Below are 15,171 nucleotides of genomic sequence, written 5' to 3'. Positions count from 1 at the left end.
GTGACGCTGCCACGCGCACACACACACACACGCCTACAAAAGCAAAAACGGCGGCCAGCCCCTTTTGTGTTCGTGTGCCTGCGTGCGTGTGTTGACAGAACATGTGACTGTCATGGAATAACCCTTGAGCCATAGGCGGAGCTTGGACCATGCGACTGCATGACTGCACATTAAAAAAAAAAAAAAATAGGGCATTCATTTCATTCAATGACTATTTTTTTCTTTTCCGCTTTGTTTTTGAGTTGACCAGTCCAAAATTCCAGACTTTTTTCATACCCTGCATATTGACCAATAAGAGCTTTTGAAAGAAAAAAAAAAGACGCATCTTGGCTCCGTTTTGCAACGATGCGTCTTATTTACACATAAATAAAATATTGGAAACACATCCTGGGGCGGCCCGGTAGTCCAGTGGTTAGCACGTCGGCTTCACAGTGCAGAGGCACCGGGTTCGATTCCAGCTCCGGCCTCCCTGTGTGGAGTTTGCATGTTCTCCCCGGGGCCTGCGTGGGTTTTCTACGGGTGCTCCGGTTTCCTCCCACATTCCAAAAATATGCATGGATTGGTCGCTCTAAATTGTCCCTAGGTGTGAGTGAGAGGGTGAATGGTTGTTCGTCTCTGTGTGCCCTGCGATTGGCTGGCAACCGATTCAGGGTGTCCCCCGCCTACTGCCCGGAGACAGCTGGGATAGGCTCCAGCACCCCCCGCGACCCTAGTGAGGATCAAGCGGTTAGGAAGATGAATGAATGAATGAATGAATATCAAAATATTGGAAACGCATCCTTGAGATCTCATAGCTGACAGCGACCGTAACTGACAGGCACTCTTGAATTGACCCTATTACATCAGAAGCCCATAATAAGAACCCCCCCCCCCCCCCCCAGTTGCTCCTAATGCTGCGTCATCAGGAGGTGAACGAGAAGTCAGCGTGAAGCGCTTTCACTGCCCTGTAGGTGGAAAAGCGCTACGTCGGCGAAAGACCACTTCCCATTTATGTACATGTCATTCTTTCGGCTACCAATCTACTTGATTGGAACATTTCTAAAATTTGTTTTGATCAATTCCATATGAGGCTCACAGCTCGGTGTGAAGAGGGGGTTGTTTACACACTCCCATTCTGCTACACTCACTTCCTTTGTTGTCTCCCAAACTTCCCCCATTTTGCCCTTTTTGTTGCCGCTTTGCTTTCTTTTGTCGTCTCGGGCTTCCTCCGCGTCATTTCTGTTTATTTTCGTGCATCTTTGTGTGTGTGTGTGTGTCTCTCTCTCTTGCTCTCGTGTCTGACTCTTGTCTCAGTCGCTCGTCAGAGAGGATGTCAAACAGGTCATTTGTCAGGTTTCGTCAAAGGTATGATGAGAGAACAAGTGAAAAGTGTGACAGTTCATTTCAACCTCTCAGATATTTCATCTGACATTGTTTACGAGGGGTGGGGGGGGGAGGTAGCAGAGCTTCTTCATCACCGAATAGTCCCTACAAATGAAAGTGCACGCAATTGGATCTGTCGTTGGCCCGATTAATGCGACCGCGTGGATAAATGATAGCAGTCTTGCTTCGGCGTTTGCCGATTTTGAAAGGTTCATCGTCGTCAATGCTCCAAATTCTTTTTGACGTGCCTCGGCTTGTCATCAAGCTTCAAGCTGCCGAGTTGCATGGTGAGCAAGTCTCATAGCTCAGAAATCAAAATAAAAGAAAATTAAAATAAAAAACGCTTTATGTTCATGAGCACCAAGGTAACCTACTAATTACTGTGATGTGGTGATACAAATAATGATAATTCAATCCCTGGCGCAGGAGATAGTTTTGGCTGCACGCATCGTGTTTGACGGCATATTATTGAGGCCGCCACAAATAGCTTCAAGTACCATTTTCAGTTTGGATCTTCAGGTCTTTCCCTGCAAAAGTGAGGCAATCTTGACATTTGCCGGGTTGGATGTCAACACAAATTGACGTACGTTTCATCTCTTTGGGACTAGTTTTACTGCTACGTGCCCTTTGGGAAATGTTTGCAGTCTACTTGATTGGGTTCATACTGTGTCTATAAATTCCGGAATGCTAAAATATTCTCACTGTGGCCTTCTTCTGTGAAGTTCGCATGTTCTCCTTGTCCCGGGAATGAGGCCTACGAATGTAATTCCGTAAACATTGCGCCATGTGACACTGATTTCCATGACATGAATAAACTTCTTGTTGGCTTTTCCCGCCCCCGTAATCGACTGGACAAGCCGAGATTCACCCCCATCTTTTGTCTTCTACTCAAAAGCGGTGCTGAGCTCAAATGTAAAAATGTTTCAGTTGACCGACATACAGCCCAGGGCAGTGAATGAGTTCATATTTTTGCCCCACTTTGCCGCTGTGCCGTGGTAATCTTGAGAGACCTTCTGTATTAACCCCCCCCTGTCAGTGAGGCCAGGCTGAACGGCAGCGGAGAGTAAGTCGGGGGGGGGGCGGAAGAGAGCTAGCGATGGTAATGAAGGAGCTAATTGCTTCCAGTGGATTTTGAAATCGAAGCTCAACCCCAAGTGAATGTGCTACGCCGCTCGCAAATGGAATATTGATGACTGTGGCGAAAATAAGGCAGAATGACCCCCCCCCCCCCCTCCCCGTTGATGATCAATGTCAAAGCCGCACATTTGTGCAGAGCGTGTCTCAACGGGCAATACGTTTCCCCTTGGTTTTTATGGATCCGTATACACTTACCACACGGGCTTAATATTGCGCAGCGACACAAATATTTGATGATATCCACTTTCCTTGTATTATTCATTGCAAGCGTAATTGTTTCAACTTCGGCAACTTGGAAATGCTATCATCGCGCAACGATGGAGACTTGGATTATATCATGGATTGAGGCGAAGTGTACAAGATGCACTTTAAAAAACGCGATACGGGATTTACGGTTCAACCAATTTGACTTGTAGTCATTCCCAACTGAAAGGTCCCCACATTTGTTTTCATACCACCACCATTTTTTTTCTCACATTTTATATGTGTCATATAATTGTATTCCCATTTTATGTACTGTATGCAGTGCTCGAAATGTAAATAATTGGGCGCCTGCGATTTCTTCCATTAGCTGCTCGTAAGTAGTAAAGATGATGCTTTGACTCTTTCGCTCCTACGCATCCCCTGTGCTCCAATAACGGGTTTTATTTTTATTCCCGTGGTTTTCACAAGGCCTTTGTTGCCTCTCATATTTCCTCTCTCCACTGAAAGGCACAGAGATGCCAAGGGAATGATTTCGGGTGATCGGAATCAACGTTTCGTCATCTCATAACCTCGGTCAACTTTCTTTTTGGGCTTATTCTTTCCGTCCGCATTCTTAGCGTCAGATGTTGTTGCTGTGCCAGCTTGAAAACAATGTTTCCCCTCATGCTTACGTGTAGTCTGTTCCAAACCAACAAACTAAAGCTTTTCAGCCTGCAGCCCACATGCTCGCTCTCTCCTTGTCATCTGTCTTCGTGTCATTTTTTTTTTCCTCTTTCTCATTGTGGCCCTCATGACTTCCTCTGTGAGTGTACACAAAAGAGAAAAGAACATTCGGGGCACAGAGGAAATGTTGCAAGTCGGTGAACTGTTCTGTTTCCAGGTAACGATGCATATTCTGTGTCCTCGTGTTGGCTTTCTGTAATGATGCAATGAGCAACATGTCTTCCAAAGGACACGCTAGCTCTTGAAAACAAGCCTGGTGTGTACGCAGTTGACAAATAGCAGATGCTAAATTGCATGTTCGCTCACTCTAAACTGAAACGGCAGCACAAGCTGTTGGCAAGAGGTTTTCGACGTGGCGGAGAAACGGAAATTGAGGTTTGAAGTGATTGAATTAGCAGTGTGAGTGGAAGACAAAAAATTTTTTGCAAATTTGGGTGAAAAGCCAGCAAAAACAACAACAACAAAAAAGTCTGATTTTGTTTGATTGCATCCTCATAACATGACATTTAAACATTTAAAACTTTTCTCAGGGTGTCATGACCCAGACGCCAGGGAAGGCAGAATCCAAGGGAGTTTTGTCGTAGGTGACTGGCTCAAAGGAAGGCCTGAGGTTCCTCAGAAGCTCTCAAGTTGCCTTTTGTGAATAGGCGCCGTCGCGATATCTTCTGTGGCCTCTCATTTTGCCCGCAACACGTGGTCACGGTTGCGCACAGCCCCGTTCCCATTTGCGTCTCCCAATGAAGACATGTCATTGAAAGCAAAATCGAACGTCACAACTTGTTTCAGCTTTGATAAATCACACTCCCGAGTGCTAAATGAATCGGCAGTATTTGCAAATGATCCCACCAGAAAGTGCAAATTCTACTTTAGCGCCTTTGGCAGCCACATCACGGTTATGGCCCGTTAGTAGATCAATGCAGTTTGTTATTTTGCGCCTGCAAACCTTAATCAAGAACCCCTTTAAAAAAAAAATTATATATATATATATATATATATATACCCTGGTTAAAAAAATATATATATATATATATATATTTATTTTAAAAAATATATATATTTATATTTTATATATAATATATTTATAAATATAAATATATTTATAAATATATTTATTTATTTATATAAATATATTATTATTTATATTTAATATATTTATAATATATATATATATTTATATTTTATATATAATATATTTATAAATATAAATATATTTATAAAATATATTTATTTATATAAATATAAATATATTATTATTATTATTTATATTTAATATATTTATAAAATATAAATATAAATAAATATATTTTATATATTTTATATTTTATATTTTTTATCAGGGATCATGAACGTGGTGGCCAGGACCATATGAGTAGCCTGCTCTCCAGTGAAGGCGCTTTGTGGATTTTCTAGGGATGTTGTAGACGTGATCATTTTGAAATGTGAAAAATAATGTTTTGCCTATTGATTGCATTTCGGGTGTAGCATTGCATCAGCTCCCTCACTTCCCGTCCTCACTTTATGCTCCGTAGTAACAGAAGAAGTGGCGTAAAGCTGTCAAATGAGTCTTGTTCTGGAATTCATGTGCGCTATTAGATGGGAATGAATTTCCATCACGAGTAGTCTCTTGTCTATGTGAAATCAAAATCTTCAGTTGTCCAAAGCGGGCTTTGATGAGCTGAACCCAACAGCGGAAATATCATTAGGGTGAACGGTTGCTGTTTGCTTGATGTGATGTGCACTTTTTTTTTGGTGTTTGTTTTTAATGAGCCTCCTTAAGTAATTTATTCTGAAGGGAACATGGAAGCTTGTGGAGACGGTTTGGATGTATTTTATCATTGTGTTACGCTCAACGATTCATTACAGCACACTCCATCCATCCCAAATCTAACGTGTGTGATTAATGGCGCACTGCACCTGCCGAGAATTAAAATTTTTTTTTCCTTGTTCTTTTCAGCGAGGGAGGAAAATGTGGCCACCTTCCGGGGCTCGGAGTACTTCTGTTACGACCTTTCGCAGAATCCCATCCAGAGCAGCAGCGACGAGATCACGTTGTCCTTCAAGACGTGGCAGCGCAACGGCCTCTTGCTCCACACGGGCAAATCGGCGGACTATGTCAATCTGGCGCTAAAAGATGGCGCCGTTTCCCTGGTCATCAATCTTGGTTCCGGGGCCTTTGAGGCCATCGTGGAGCCGGTCAATGGGAAATTCAATGACAACGCCTGGCACGATATCAAAGTCACGCGCAACCTGAGACAGGTAATCGGGGGGGGTGAGGGAGTGGTGACGGATGGGGTTTGGCAATGGGTTGAATTATTTTAGGAGTGGGGGCGGGGTGGGGGGGCTGCTGGGGTTTTCAGATTAGCTGAGTGAAGTGACAGCTGGTTTGAAAAATGTCACCATGTTCTTATCAGTTGTCATTGCATTGCCACGGCTCAGTGACAAATCTCATCAAATTTCCTTTTTTTTAAAATTTATTTTATTTTTTTTACGACATGCCCTTCTTTTCAATCATTGTTTGATTTCTGTTCCAGCGATTTGTAGGACGCAAAGCGCTTCTCCGGCACGGTCCGGTTAGTTGAGTCCAGCTTTTAATACAATGATTGTCTGCTGTCATGTTTCCTGACATGGAATTATTCGCGCTACAATGTTTTTTTGATGACATCAAAGTTGATTTTATTTTTTTTCGCCTCGTTTGACCCTTCAGAGTGCTAAAACATGACTTCAAACGGTGCTTGAAAGCTTGAGTTGCTTGATGGTGACAACCGTAGCCTCTGTGTTTTTTTTTTTATTTTTTAACTGCAGTGGCGTTTTAAGGTTCCACTGTGGTCAATGTTGCTGAATAGGGCTTGCACACGGACAAGTGGTGAGTTGGTTTTAGCTCTGGAAGACGGGCTTTGTCAAGACTTGTGTCTGCAAGTTGAGGCGTGGCGGCATAACGAGTAGTCCAGGTGATTTCCTGACTTGTGCGATAAAACTGTAAACGCTCATAATGTAGGAGGGTGAGACACGAAAACCTGATCGCTGTTTTTTTTTAAATTATTTTTTCTTAAATTCCTGAAGTTTCTCTCTTCCGCCCTTGCTTTTCACGTTCATTTGCTTTCCACTTTGAAAGCCACCGTAAAATCTACGGTGAAAACAAAACAGCACTACAGGTTTGGTTTTGCGCGATATTAGGCAAGTTGTGGTCGCCAAAAGTTTTTTTGGGTGCTCTTGTCTGTGTGTGTTATTTTTTTTTTTTTTTTTTTTTTTTTTTAAGCAGGGCACTTGTTTTAGAGGAAATGTGGTTAGACGACAAGCTGGCTCTTTCGTGACCTCCCGTTAATTCTCTTTCAAATTTCCTGTAGTGTTTCTTCACCGCGGCACTAACTCATCCATGAAACAAGTCATGTTTTACTAACCGATATCTAACCAACTAATGTACTAACATCCTCAATCTTCATCATTGGTTTTATTTGATTTCTGTCCATCCTTTATTAACAACCTTTTTTTGTTCACTATTCTTTTGATTTCCTTTCTTCCCCCTTTTTCTGGAAAGCAATCAGGCATTGGACACGCTATGGTAAACAAACTGGTAGATATCATTCTTATTGTCTTTTTTTTGGGTTTGCCGTGTGTTCCCTCCCCCCCCCCCTCTTCTTTTATTCGTTTCTTTTTGAGTTCCATCCTAGACACTCTTATCAAAAAATGAGGAGATGGGTTTGTATTACCAGGCAATTTTTTTTCTTCACTTCTCAATTTCCTCCCTGCCCTGCCAACAACCTTCTTATTTACCTCACAATTCCCCATCCCGTTATTTTTTTTTTCACTTTAGCTTTGACTTTTTGTTTTTTTTTTTTTTTTCACATTCCTGCAGATTTCCAATCAATACAAAAATTGACTCCTTTGCCTTTTGCCAGGGCACCTTACTTTTTTTTTTTTTCCTTTGATTTGTTCACACAAAAAGTCCCCATTTTTTGTGAGGACTGTCGTCCAGAACTGACAGAAGCTTTCCACAATCCCAGCAAAGAGGGCGACCTCCACACCGAGCCCTAAAAAAAGAGAAAACCACCTCAAACTGGAAACGCTGAAACCTTTATTGCGGGAGCTCTGACAGTTGTTTCCAACTCACCTATGGCGCATGGCATGCCCAGACCTCATCGCCATCATATTTCATGCAACCCCAAATAACCACTAACACAAATAATTCATTCACTCAACCCTCATAGGTCACTTTCACTCATTTTGCCCTCCTTGTGTGTTTTTGTAGCATGCTGGTGTTGACCGTTTGCGTCTTTTCTAACCCTTACCGCCTTACCCCCCGGGTCCATAGGCAGAACATTTTGAAGAATATGCACGCTGATGTAGGATTTTTTTTTTTTTTTTGGTCCGGTCATGCGACCGACATCATCGCCGTGGCGCTTGATTCGTGATCAGCAGCTGCTATTCTGAGAAAATATTTGAATATGGGCCCTCGGTCTTGAATGCGCATGACACTCTGCACCTCGTGTGGTCTGCTCAAGCTTTGTCTGGTGCCATTCGATTACTCCCTTACATGTCCAATTAAACGTGTCGCATTTATTTTCTAACGGTGATGGCCTTGGTTTGCAAATGGTTGTGCTGTGGGAAAAAAAAGTCCCCCGTGTTTTGCATGCCTGTGTGCGTATATCTATGAAAATGTCTGAAAGAGAGAGGAAAGCGTGCGGGAGAATCGGTGTGTGTGTGCATCAACTGTATTTGTGTGTCTGCAATTACAAGACAAATCCCGAAACCTAAGACAAGTGTTCTCAATTTGTCCTTGGTTTGAACATTGTACTAACCCTTCCCCCGACCTGAAGTATCCGAACCAAACCTACGATCCATTTTCTTACCCCCATCAAAGATAAAGAAAATATGCCTCTGCCATATTTTCTTTACCTGTCCTGTGAATCCTATGACTAAAAATCCATTACCCCAAATCCAAAACGCTGTCTGGTCCAAAAATACTAAACGATCGGGTCACACGCAAGGATTCTATGAAAAAAGCTCAACGAGAAAAACCAAAACGCCAAAAGTCCCAACGCGCCTCATTTCAAGTGCAGACCAAGGGAAGGGAGACGTGTTTGAAAACGGCAACACGACATCATATCTCGGATTGTAATGCTGCGGCATTGGCCTTGTGTTGCCCCCCCTCAACAGGTGACCATATCCGTTGATGGGATCCTCACCACCACCGGCTACACCCAAGAAGACTACACCATGCTGGGCTCTGACGATTTCTTCTATGTGGGTGGGAGCCCCAGCACCGCAGACCTTCCCGGCTCCCCGGTCAGCAACAATTTCATGGGCTGCCTCAAAGAGGTAGGAGAACCCTTTCGCGTAGATACAAACACATCAGAGCCAGGCCGTGACTAATTCAGCTCTGCGTGGGACGCTCGACTCGATTGTTTTATCCGCAGTCGTGCTCAAAATTTCTGAGGTCGTGCGGCGAAGAAGCACGTTCAGAGTCTGGCCCCCACAGCCCATGTTTGAAATGGAATCGACGTCGTTTTCAAAGAAGAACGCCCAAAAAAGGGAGACGGACGAAGTCTCCCGTTGTTGATTAATTCCGCCGAGTTAGCTCAGGGAGCATGAAAACGTTTGCCGTTTCTGCACCTAAAATAATTCATCAGCGCTCGCCAACATCTAAAAATTGCTCGAAGTCACCTGTGATTCGCGGCGTCAGCGTAAGTGTGCCGCAAGAGTCTCTCCCAACGGGCAACGAAATGAAACGAGGAAATTCGGCAGCTGCTGATGAAGATATCTCAAAAGCGGTTGTTGTGATTCATCCGCTAGAGAGCAAATGACGATTAATAGCAGCCATTTTATTGGCTTTAGAAAATGAGTTAAAGCGGCGTAGCATCGACTATCGGATATTGTATTGTAGTATTGACAACCCGCACTATTCAGGATTAAAATTGTAGCCATCCGGGAATATTTTTGACTCATCAGAGCTGTTTTTCCTTCTGTCAAATTAGCATTGCGGCCGTCACGCCGCGATCATTTGTGGGCGCGCTCACGCAGACACCGACGAGCGGAGGCGCACGCAAATTGCAGAAATAAGATGAGAAAGTCACCTTGTCTGCATCGCTTTGTTTTGCGTTTCGACTGAGTGGCTTTGGGCTGCTGCTCAAACAAATGCGTGAACGCTTCCGAACTGACCTGCATGTCTCGGGCTTCATTGGATTGTTTTGATTTGAGGCCGAAACACAACCTTGACTGAGGGTAGCAAGAAACCTGCACGTTTACGACCATTGTTGGTATCAAACTGCTACTCTGGCAGTCATCAAATGTTTCAAATGTCGCTGCTGTAAATTATGAGACAAATAAAGGTTTTCTTATGTGACCTTATCAACAGGTCATATTTAAAAACAATATGTCTTCTTCTCATCCAATGGCAGGGAGCTTTTTCTTGACTCCAGTGAACGGATTTATCTACATTTTTTTTGAATGGGAGTTGATTTCTCCCAAATTATGTTTGAAGAATAAGAATAATGAATGATTCATGGCTCCAACCTTGCTGGGATGATAAATTAAGTCAGAATAACTCCTTATTAGGTTTTGGTCTCATTAGACGACGCAGGTGTATGCGTACTGCAGTATATCTCGAAGGCAGTTTGTTATTGGTTTGCGTTCAAATAACCGCTTGAAGTCATCATTGGAAACGGAAAATGTTTTGCAAAGCCCTCGGGAATAGCCTGAAAAAGACATTTTTTCTCGAAATGGCTCCGTCTTGGAAGTGGGAAAGTGTTTAAGCATGAAAGCCCTGAAGAGTTTAGGAATTGGAGGTTCAAGGCAGGTTTTTGGGAAATCCGCTTGGCGGTGTTGGCGTATCGAAACACAATGATTGGGCTGTCTGAGGTTATAAATCAGTTGGACGGATTTTAAAGTGCTTTTTCTCTTCTTTTCTCAACGCCTTCCTGCGTGACTTGAGTAGATTTGGCTGATCGGTGTTAAGACGGTGACATGCTTGTGGAAAGATAACGCATTAAGAATATGTATTTGAATATGTAAAATGCGTGTTGTATATATATTGAGCCTTAAAGCACTTTAGAGTCATTCAAAGTCTCCTTTCAGCTCAGTGTGTTTTGAATCTTGCTTACACCGATGATACAATACAACACATGCTGATTTATATATCGCTTTCACAACAGCGGCAGCTGTAACAACTCGCATAACAAAACAGTTAACATAAAAAAAATAAATAAACACAACACATAACATGGGCGGCCCGGTAGTCCAGTGGTTAGCACGTGGGCTTCACAGTGCAGAGGTACCGGGTTCGATTCCAGCTCCAGCCTCCCTGTGTGGAGTTTGCATGTTCTCCCCGGGCCTGCGTGGGTTTTCTCCGGGTGCTCCGGTTTCCTCCCACATTCCAAAAACATGCATGGCAGGCTGATTGGACGCTCTAAATTGTCCCTAGGTGTGAGTGTGAGTGCGAGTGGTTGTTCGTTTCTGTGTCCCCTGCGATTGGCTGGCAACCGATTCAGGGTGTCCCCCGCCTACTGCCCGAAGACAGCTGGGATAGGCTCCAGCACCCCCCGCGACCCTAGTGAGGATCAAGCGGCTCGGAAGATGAATGAATGAACACATAACATAAAACACGGACAGTCGTACAGTCCTAACCACTTTTCCGTCACACGCTTTGTTGTTTGAAGCAGTTTGAGATGAAAGTGGAGAGAATCAAAGTGTCCTTTAACCAGTGGATCAGAGACGTCATGCTCAAAATGTGCACACGTCAGCTATAAGCTAAGTTTCAAAGTCAACAAGAAGCTGTAGCATCCATTGACGAAAAAAGATTGGTTCACTTCTCCAGTCCCATGGAAATCCATTTCAATTCCAAGCGGCGACTCACGGTTCCAAATACGCATCGGCGCTCTGCGCCAACGCTCCTCTCTCCTCTTCCTCAACTTCAGCGGCCATCCATCCAGCCGCACCAACGCCTACATCTCCGCTGATCAAAACGGGGTTGTGAAAAATGCTGCCCATTACAGGCACAAAAAACACAAGCGCCCCAGGTCTGTCCAGCACCGACAGTCAATGGCGCCGACATTCCTCCCAATCAAAAAGCCATAGACACCCCAATCCTCAAATGGTGACCCAGCACTGCTATAAATTCATAGCACAATGAGCACGATAAGCATATTTTTTGAGAAGAAAACAAAATGGACGAACTGCCACTGTAGAGAGGATGCGGAACATTTTGTGTCAACGCATTGTTTTGGAGTGTATTGCTATAGAGCTGTGAGCAGAGAGATTCCCCGAGAGCTCGCTTTACTGGATGGATGTGCACTTATAATAAACGGTCTAAGTCTGGGTGCGGCGTTCGCCTTAAGTGACTGGAAAGCGCACGTTGTGGAGATCCAGCAGTTACAAGGGCAGATGAGACGCATTTGAAAATGAAGCACGCCGGTCATGTTGTTGTTGTAGCTGCATGCGCATATGTCGCGGCAACATTTTGAGAGTGAGTGTGACCCAGCGATGCCTTGGCCCTTGAGAGTGCGACACGCTCGGACAGGATCATGGAAGTGATTCACCATTTTGGCCTGTACTTTGTGGCTCTCAACGCATCCTCATGCGGCAGCCGTGACGCCATCTGCTAACCGAGATGATGCAAATCACTCAGGATTGATTACGACACGATGTATGATTAATTTCCATCACACAGGCTCCGCCCAGCACCCACACTCCGCCACGTGAAACAAGGCCTTGTCACGTGAGAAAGCAAGACCACCGGGTAGCCGTTCGCCAGTCAGCTTGACGTTTGCGGCGGCACGCTGTCATGTCAGCGCCTTGTGCGAAGCCTTTCCTCCCGCACGCCATCCTGCCCATCCTTGGGGTGTGCCGGGGCACCCGTTGATGGTTCCGGAGCTGTGGAGTGGCAACTTTGTGTCAGACAGCGGCGGCGGCGGTGGCGGGAGCATGGCGCTGTCAGCGGGTATCAGGAAAGAGGACTCGGGAGCGGGCAGAGAATGAATATCAGGACAAAAGGGATTGAAATGTAAGCGGGGGTATAGAATAAAAACATCGAGTAGAAGTCTGCCGGGTTGTCAGTTGATGGAAAACAGGAGCAAAAAGAGCGAGATGAAATAAGAGTGAGGAGAAAGGAGGGCAAGAGTAGTTTGTTTTTAAAAGGAACACTGCTGCCATCATATTTGTGTTAGTCACCGCATTTTGCATGTTTGGCCCTCGGATAAAAATGCAAATGCAACCGTGTCCTTCGATTTTTTTTTTTTTTTTTTTTTTTTTTCTGGAGGGCCAAACAAAGGGTCATGTGAATGTCTGACTTCACCCTACGTCCTTACTCCGTGAAGCTAAAAGACTGAATTACTGTCCACCATGTAAAATAACTATTTTCCTAGTTCATGTTCTTCCCTTCAATGGATTCATTTCCGTTATTGGCAGAAGGAAAGACTCACAGAAGCTAAATTGAATGTATTCCTTTATTTGCTTCCTGACACCGCTTACCCAATTTGCTGCATAGCAACAGTATGATCACCATCATTTCAATAATGCGCGGATTGCTTTCATATTACAAATTTTGCTCGGAAAACGAGATTTAGCAGAGGTCTGGTTGCTCCTGAAAGTCCTTTTTGGTCAAATTACAATGAGAAATGCTCAAGGTTGAGCATCTTTAATGATGAAATATGGAGAGATGAAAATGAAATTGGGAAATTTCCTGGCGCCGGCCAAAATATTTGGGTAAAAATCCCAATGCATTGCTGGAGAATAAGATATTTTGACAGTTTACGACAAACTGTTCATAATTTACAAACTGAGGTCGTGTTTGCCGAAATCTCAAGCTCTTCCAATCAAAAACGACAAATTATTCTCAACAGTAGCTAACTTGCAAATGTTAGCCTTCTCTTTGGCAGTGTCGAGTCGCAAAATAAAAACAATCGGGGGGGGGGGGGGGGGGGGAACGTAATTGCGTAATGATTTGGAAGATTTGCTGCTTCAAACATTGATTACTTGTCACCTGCCATGTTCAGGAGATTGCGTCGTGACAAAAAGCATATTTAAACCACAAGTGGCACGCGCTGGTTTTAAAGCATTTAATCCTTGAAATCTCACCATTTTAATGTCCTTTTTTTAAGGCCTCCCACCCAAAAAACATTGACATCCACTGCCTTTCGTTTTGCCATTACCCCCCCCCCCCTCCCCCTCCCTCTTTGCTTTGCTTCACCATCTATTCCTTCTTTGCGTTTGGGTCACCTGTGCTGATTTACTGTCAAATCTTCCAGGATTATCAGTAATCCCGCAGCAGTAAAATCTGTTTGCTGACAGCTGTGCCCGCTGTGACGCTATTGCTGTTTCCTAAACACACACACACACACACACACACACACACACACACATACACATACACACATACACTGCCCTATATACCAGGAAAAGCCTGTCTTCCTCCACAAAAAGCGAGGAGGACATTAATTTTCCACCTCAGTGCTTTCCAATGATAATCTACTGTGCGGCTTTTTTTTTTTTTTGTGGCAATATTTTGTTGCATTGAACTGTTATGTCAAGATTGTATACATTTGCGCTTGAGGGCTTTTTGCAAACGGGTAAATAGTTTAGGAATGGAGTCGTTTTGATTGGTCCGTATAGCTGTGCGAGTGTTATTCTTGCCTTTGACAGTTCACGACAATACAGCCGCGGGTTTGCGTTCAATCTCTTTTTCAGTGTGGGTGGGAGGATTCATCTTCAGAAAGTAAAGAGCACAAACTGGCTCGTGAAAATGTGTCCTGGTGTCAGCAAGTTGGTAAAATGACCAGACTTGCGATGCTACTGTATTTGTCTTTATTATTCCAAAATACGATCGATGTGTGATCACCATTTTTCACACATGTACCCTCTGTAATGTCTGCATCAGGTTTTTTTTTTGGTTTGTTTTAGGTGGTCTACAAAAACAATGACATCCGCCTGGAACTGTCCCGCCTAGCCCGGATTGTGGACCCGAAGATGAAACTTCAGGGTGACGTGGTGTTTAAGTGTGAAAACGTCCCTACGCTTGACCCCATCAACTTTGAGACTCCCGATTCCTACCTGGCCTTGCCAAAATGGAACACCAAACGCGTTGGCTCCATCTCGTTCGACTTCCGAACGTCGGAGCCCGACGGCTTGATACTTTTCACCCACGGCAGAGCTCAGGAGCGACGCGATGCCAAGTCGCAGAAGACCAACAAGGTGGACTTCTTTGCCGTCGAGCTTTTGGATGGGGTGCTGTACCTCGTGTTGGACATGGGTTCCGGTACCATCAAAGTGAAAGCGACGCAAGCAAAAGTCAATGAAGGCAGCTGGCACCACGTGGACATCCAGAGAGACGGTCGCTCGGGTAAGAAACTTAACCCGAACTGGTCGCCAGCCAATCGCAGGACCCACAAGCAATCATTTGCACTCACAATCACACCTAGGAACAATTTCAAGTGCGTTTTCGGAACGTGGGAAGAAATCCACAAGAATACCCGGAGAAAACCCGTGCGGTTTCTTAAGGTATTACCTGATCTGTGGACATCGCCACGGTCATGGAAATGGACAGGAGAGCTGTTCAAACAACAAATCTCCTGCTTGCATCACACCCTCATAATAACCACTCACACCCTCATAATAACCACATTCATTCATTCATCTTCCGAGCCGCTTGATCCTCACTAGGGTCGCGGGGGGTGCTGGAGCCTATCCCAGCTGCCTTCGGGCACTAGGCGGGGGACACCCTGAATCGGTTGCCAGCCAATCGCAGGGCACACAGAA

At 44.4% G+C, this 15,171-nt stretch overlaps 1 protein-coding gene across 1 annotated transcript in view; it reads left to right on the top strand.

The window, feature by feature from the left end:
• LOC127591972 (neurexin-3b-like) overlaps positions 1 to 15,171 on the top strand; it is a 154,285-nt gene that overhangs the window by 33,087 nt on the left and 106,027 nt on the right. The window contains 4 exon segments of the mRNA XM_052052285.1: positions 5,381 to 5,682; positions 6,962 to 6,985; positions 8,581 to 8,742; positions 14,317 to 14,755. Coding sequence (XP_051908245.1) covers positions 5,381 to 5,682; positions 6,962 to 6,985; positions 8,581 to 8,742; positions 14,317 to 14,755 — 927 coding nt within the window.

This window comes from Hippocampus zosterae, chromosome 19, assembly GCF_025434085.1.
Source record: "Hippocampus zosterae strain Florida chromosome 19, ASM2543408v3, whole genome shotgun sequence".
NCBI classification, from domain to species: Eukaryota; Metazoa; Chordata; class Actinopteri; order Syngnathiformes; family Syngnathidae; genus Hippocampus; species Hippocampus zosterae.
The sequence above is the reverse complement of the archived record's forward strand: the minus strand, read 5'-3'. Positions and strand labels throughout refer to the sequence as shown.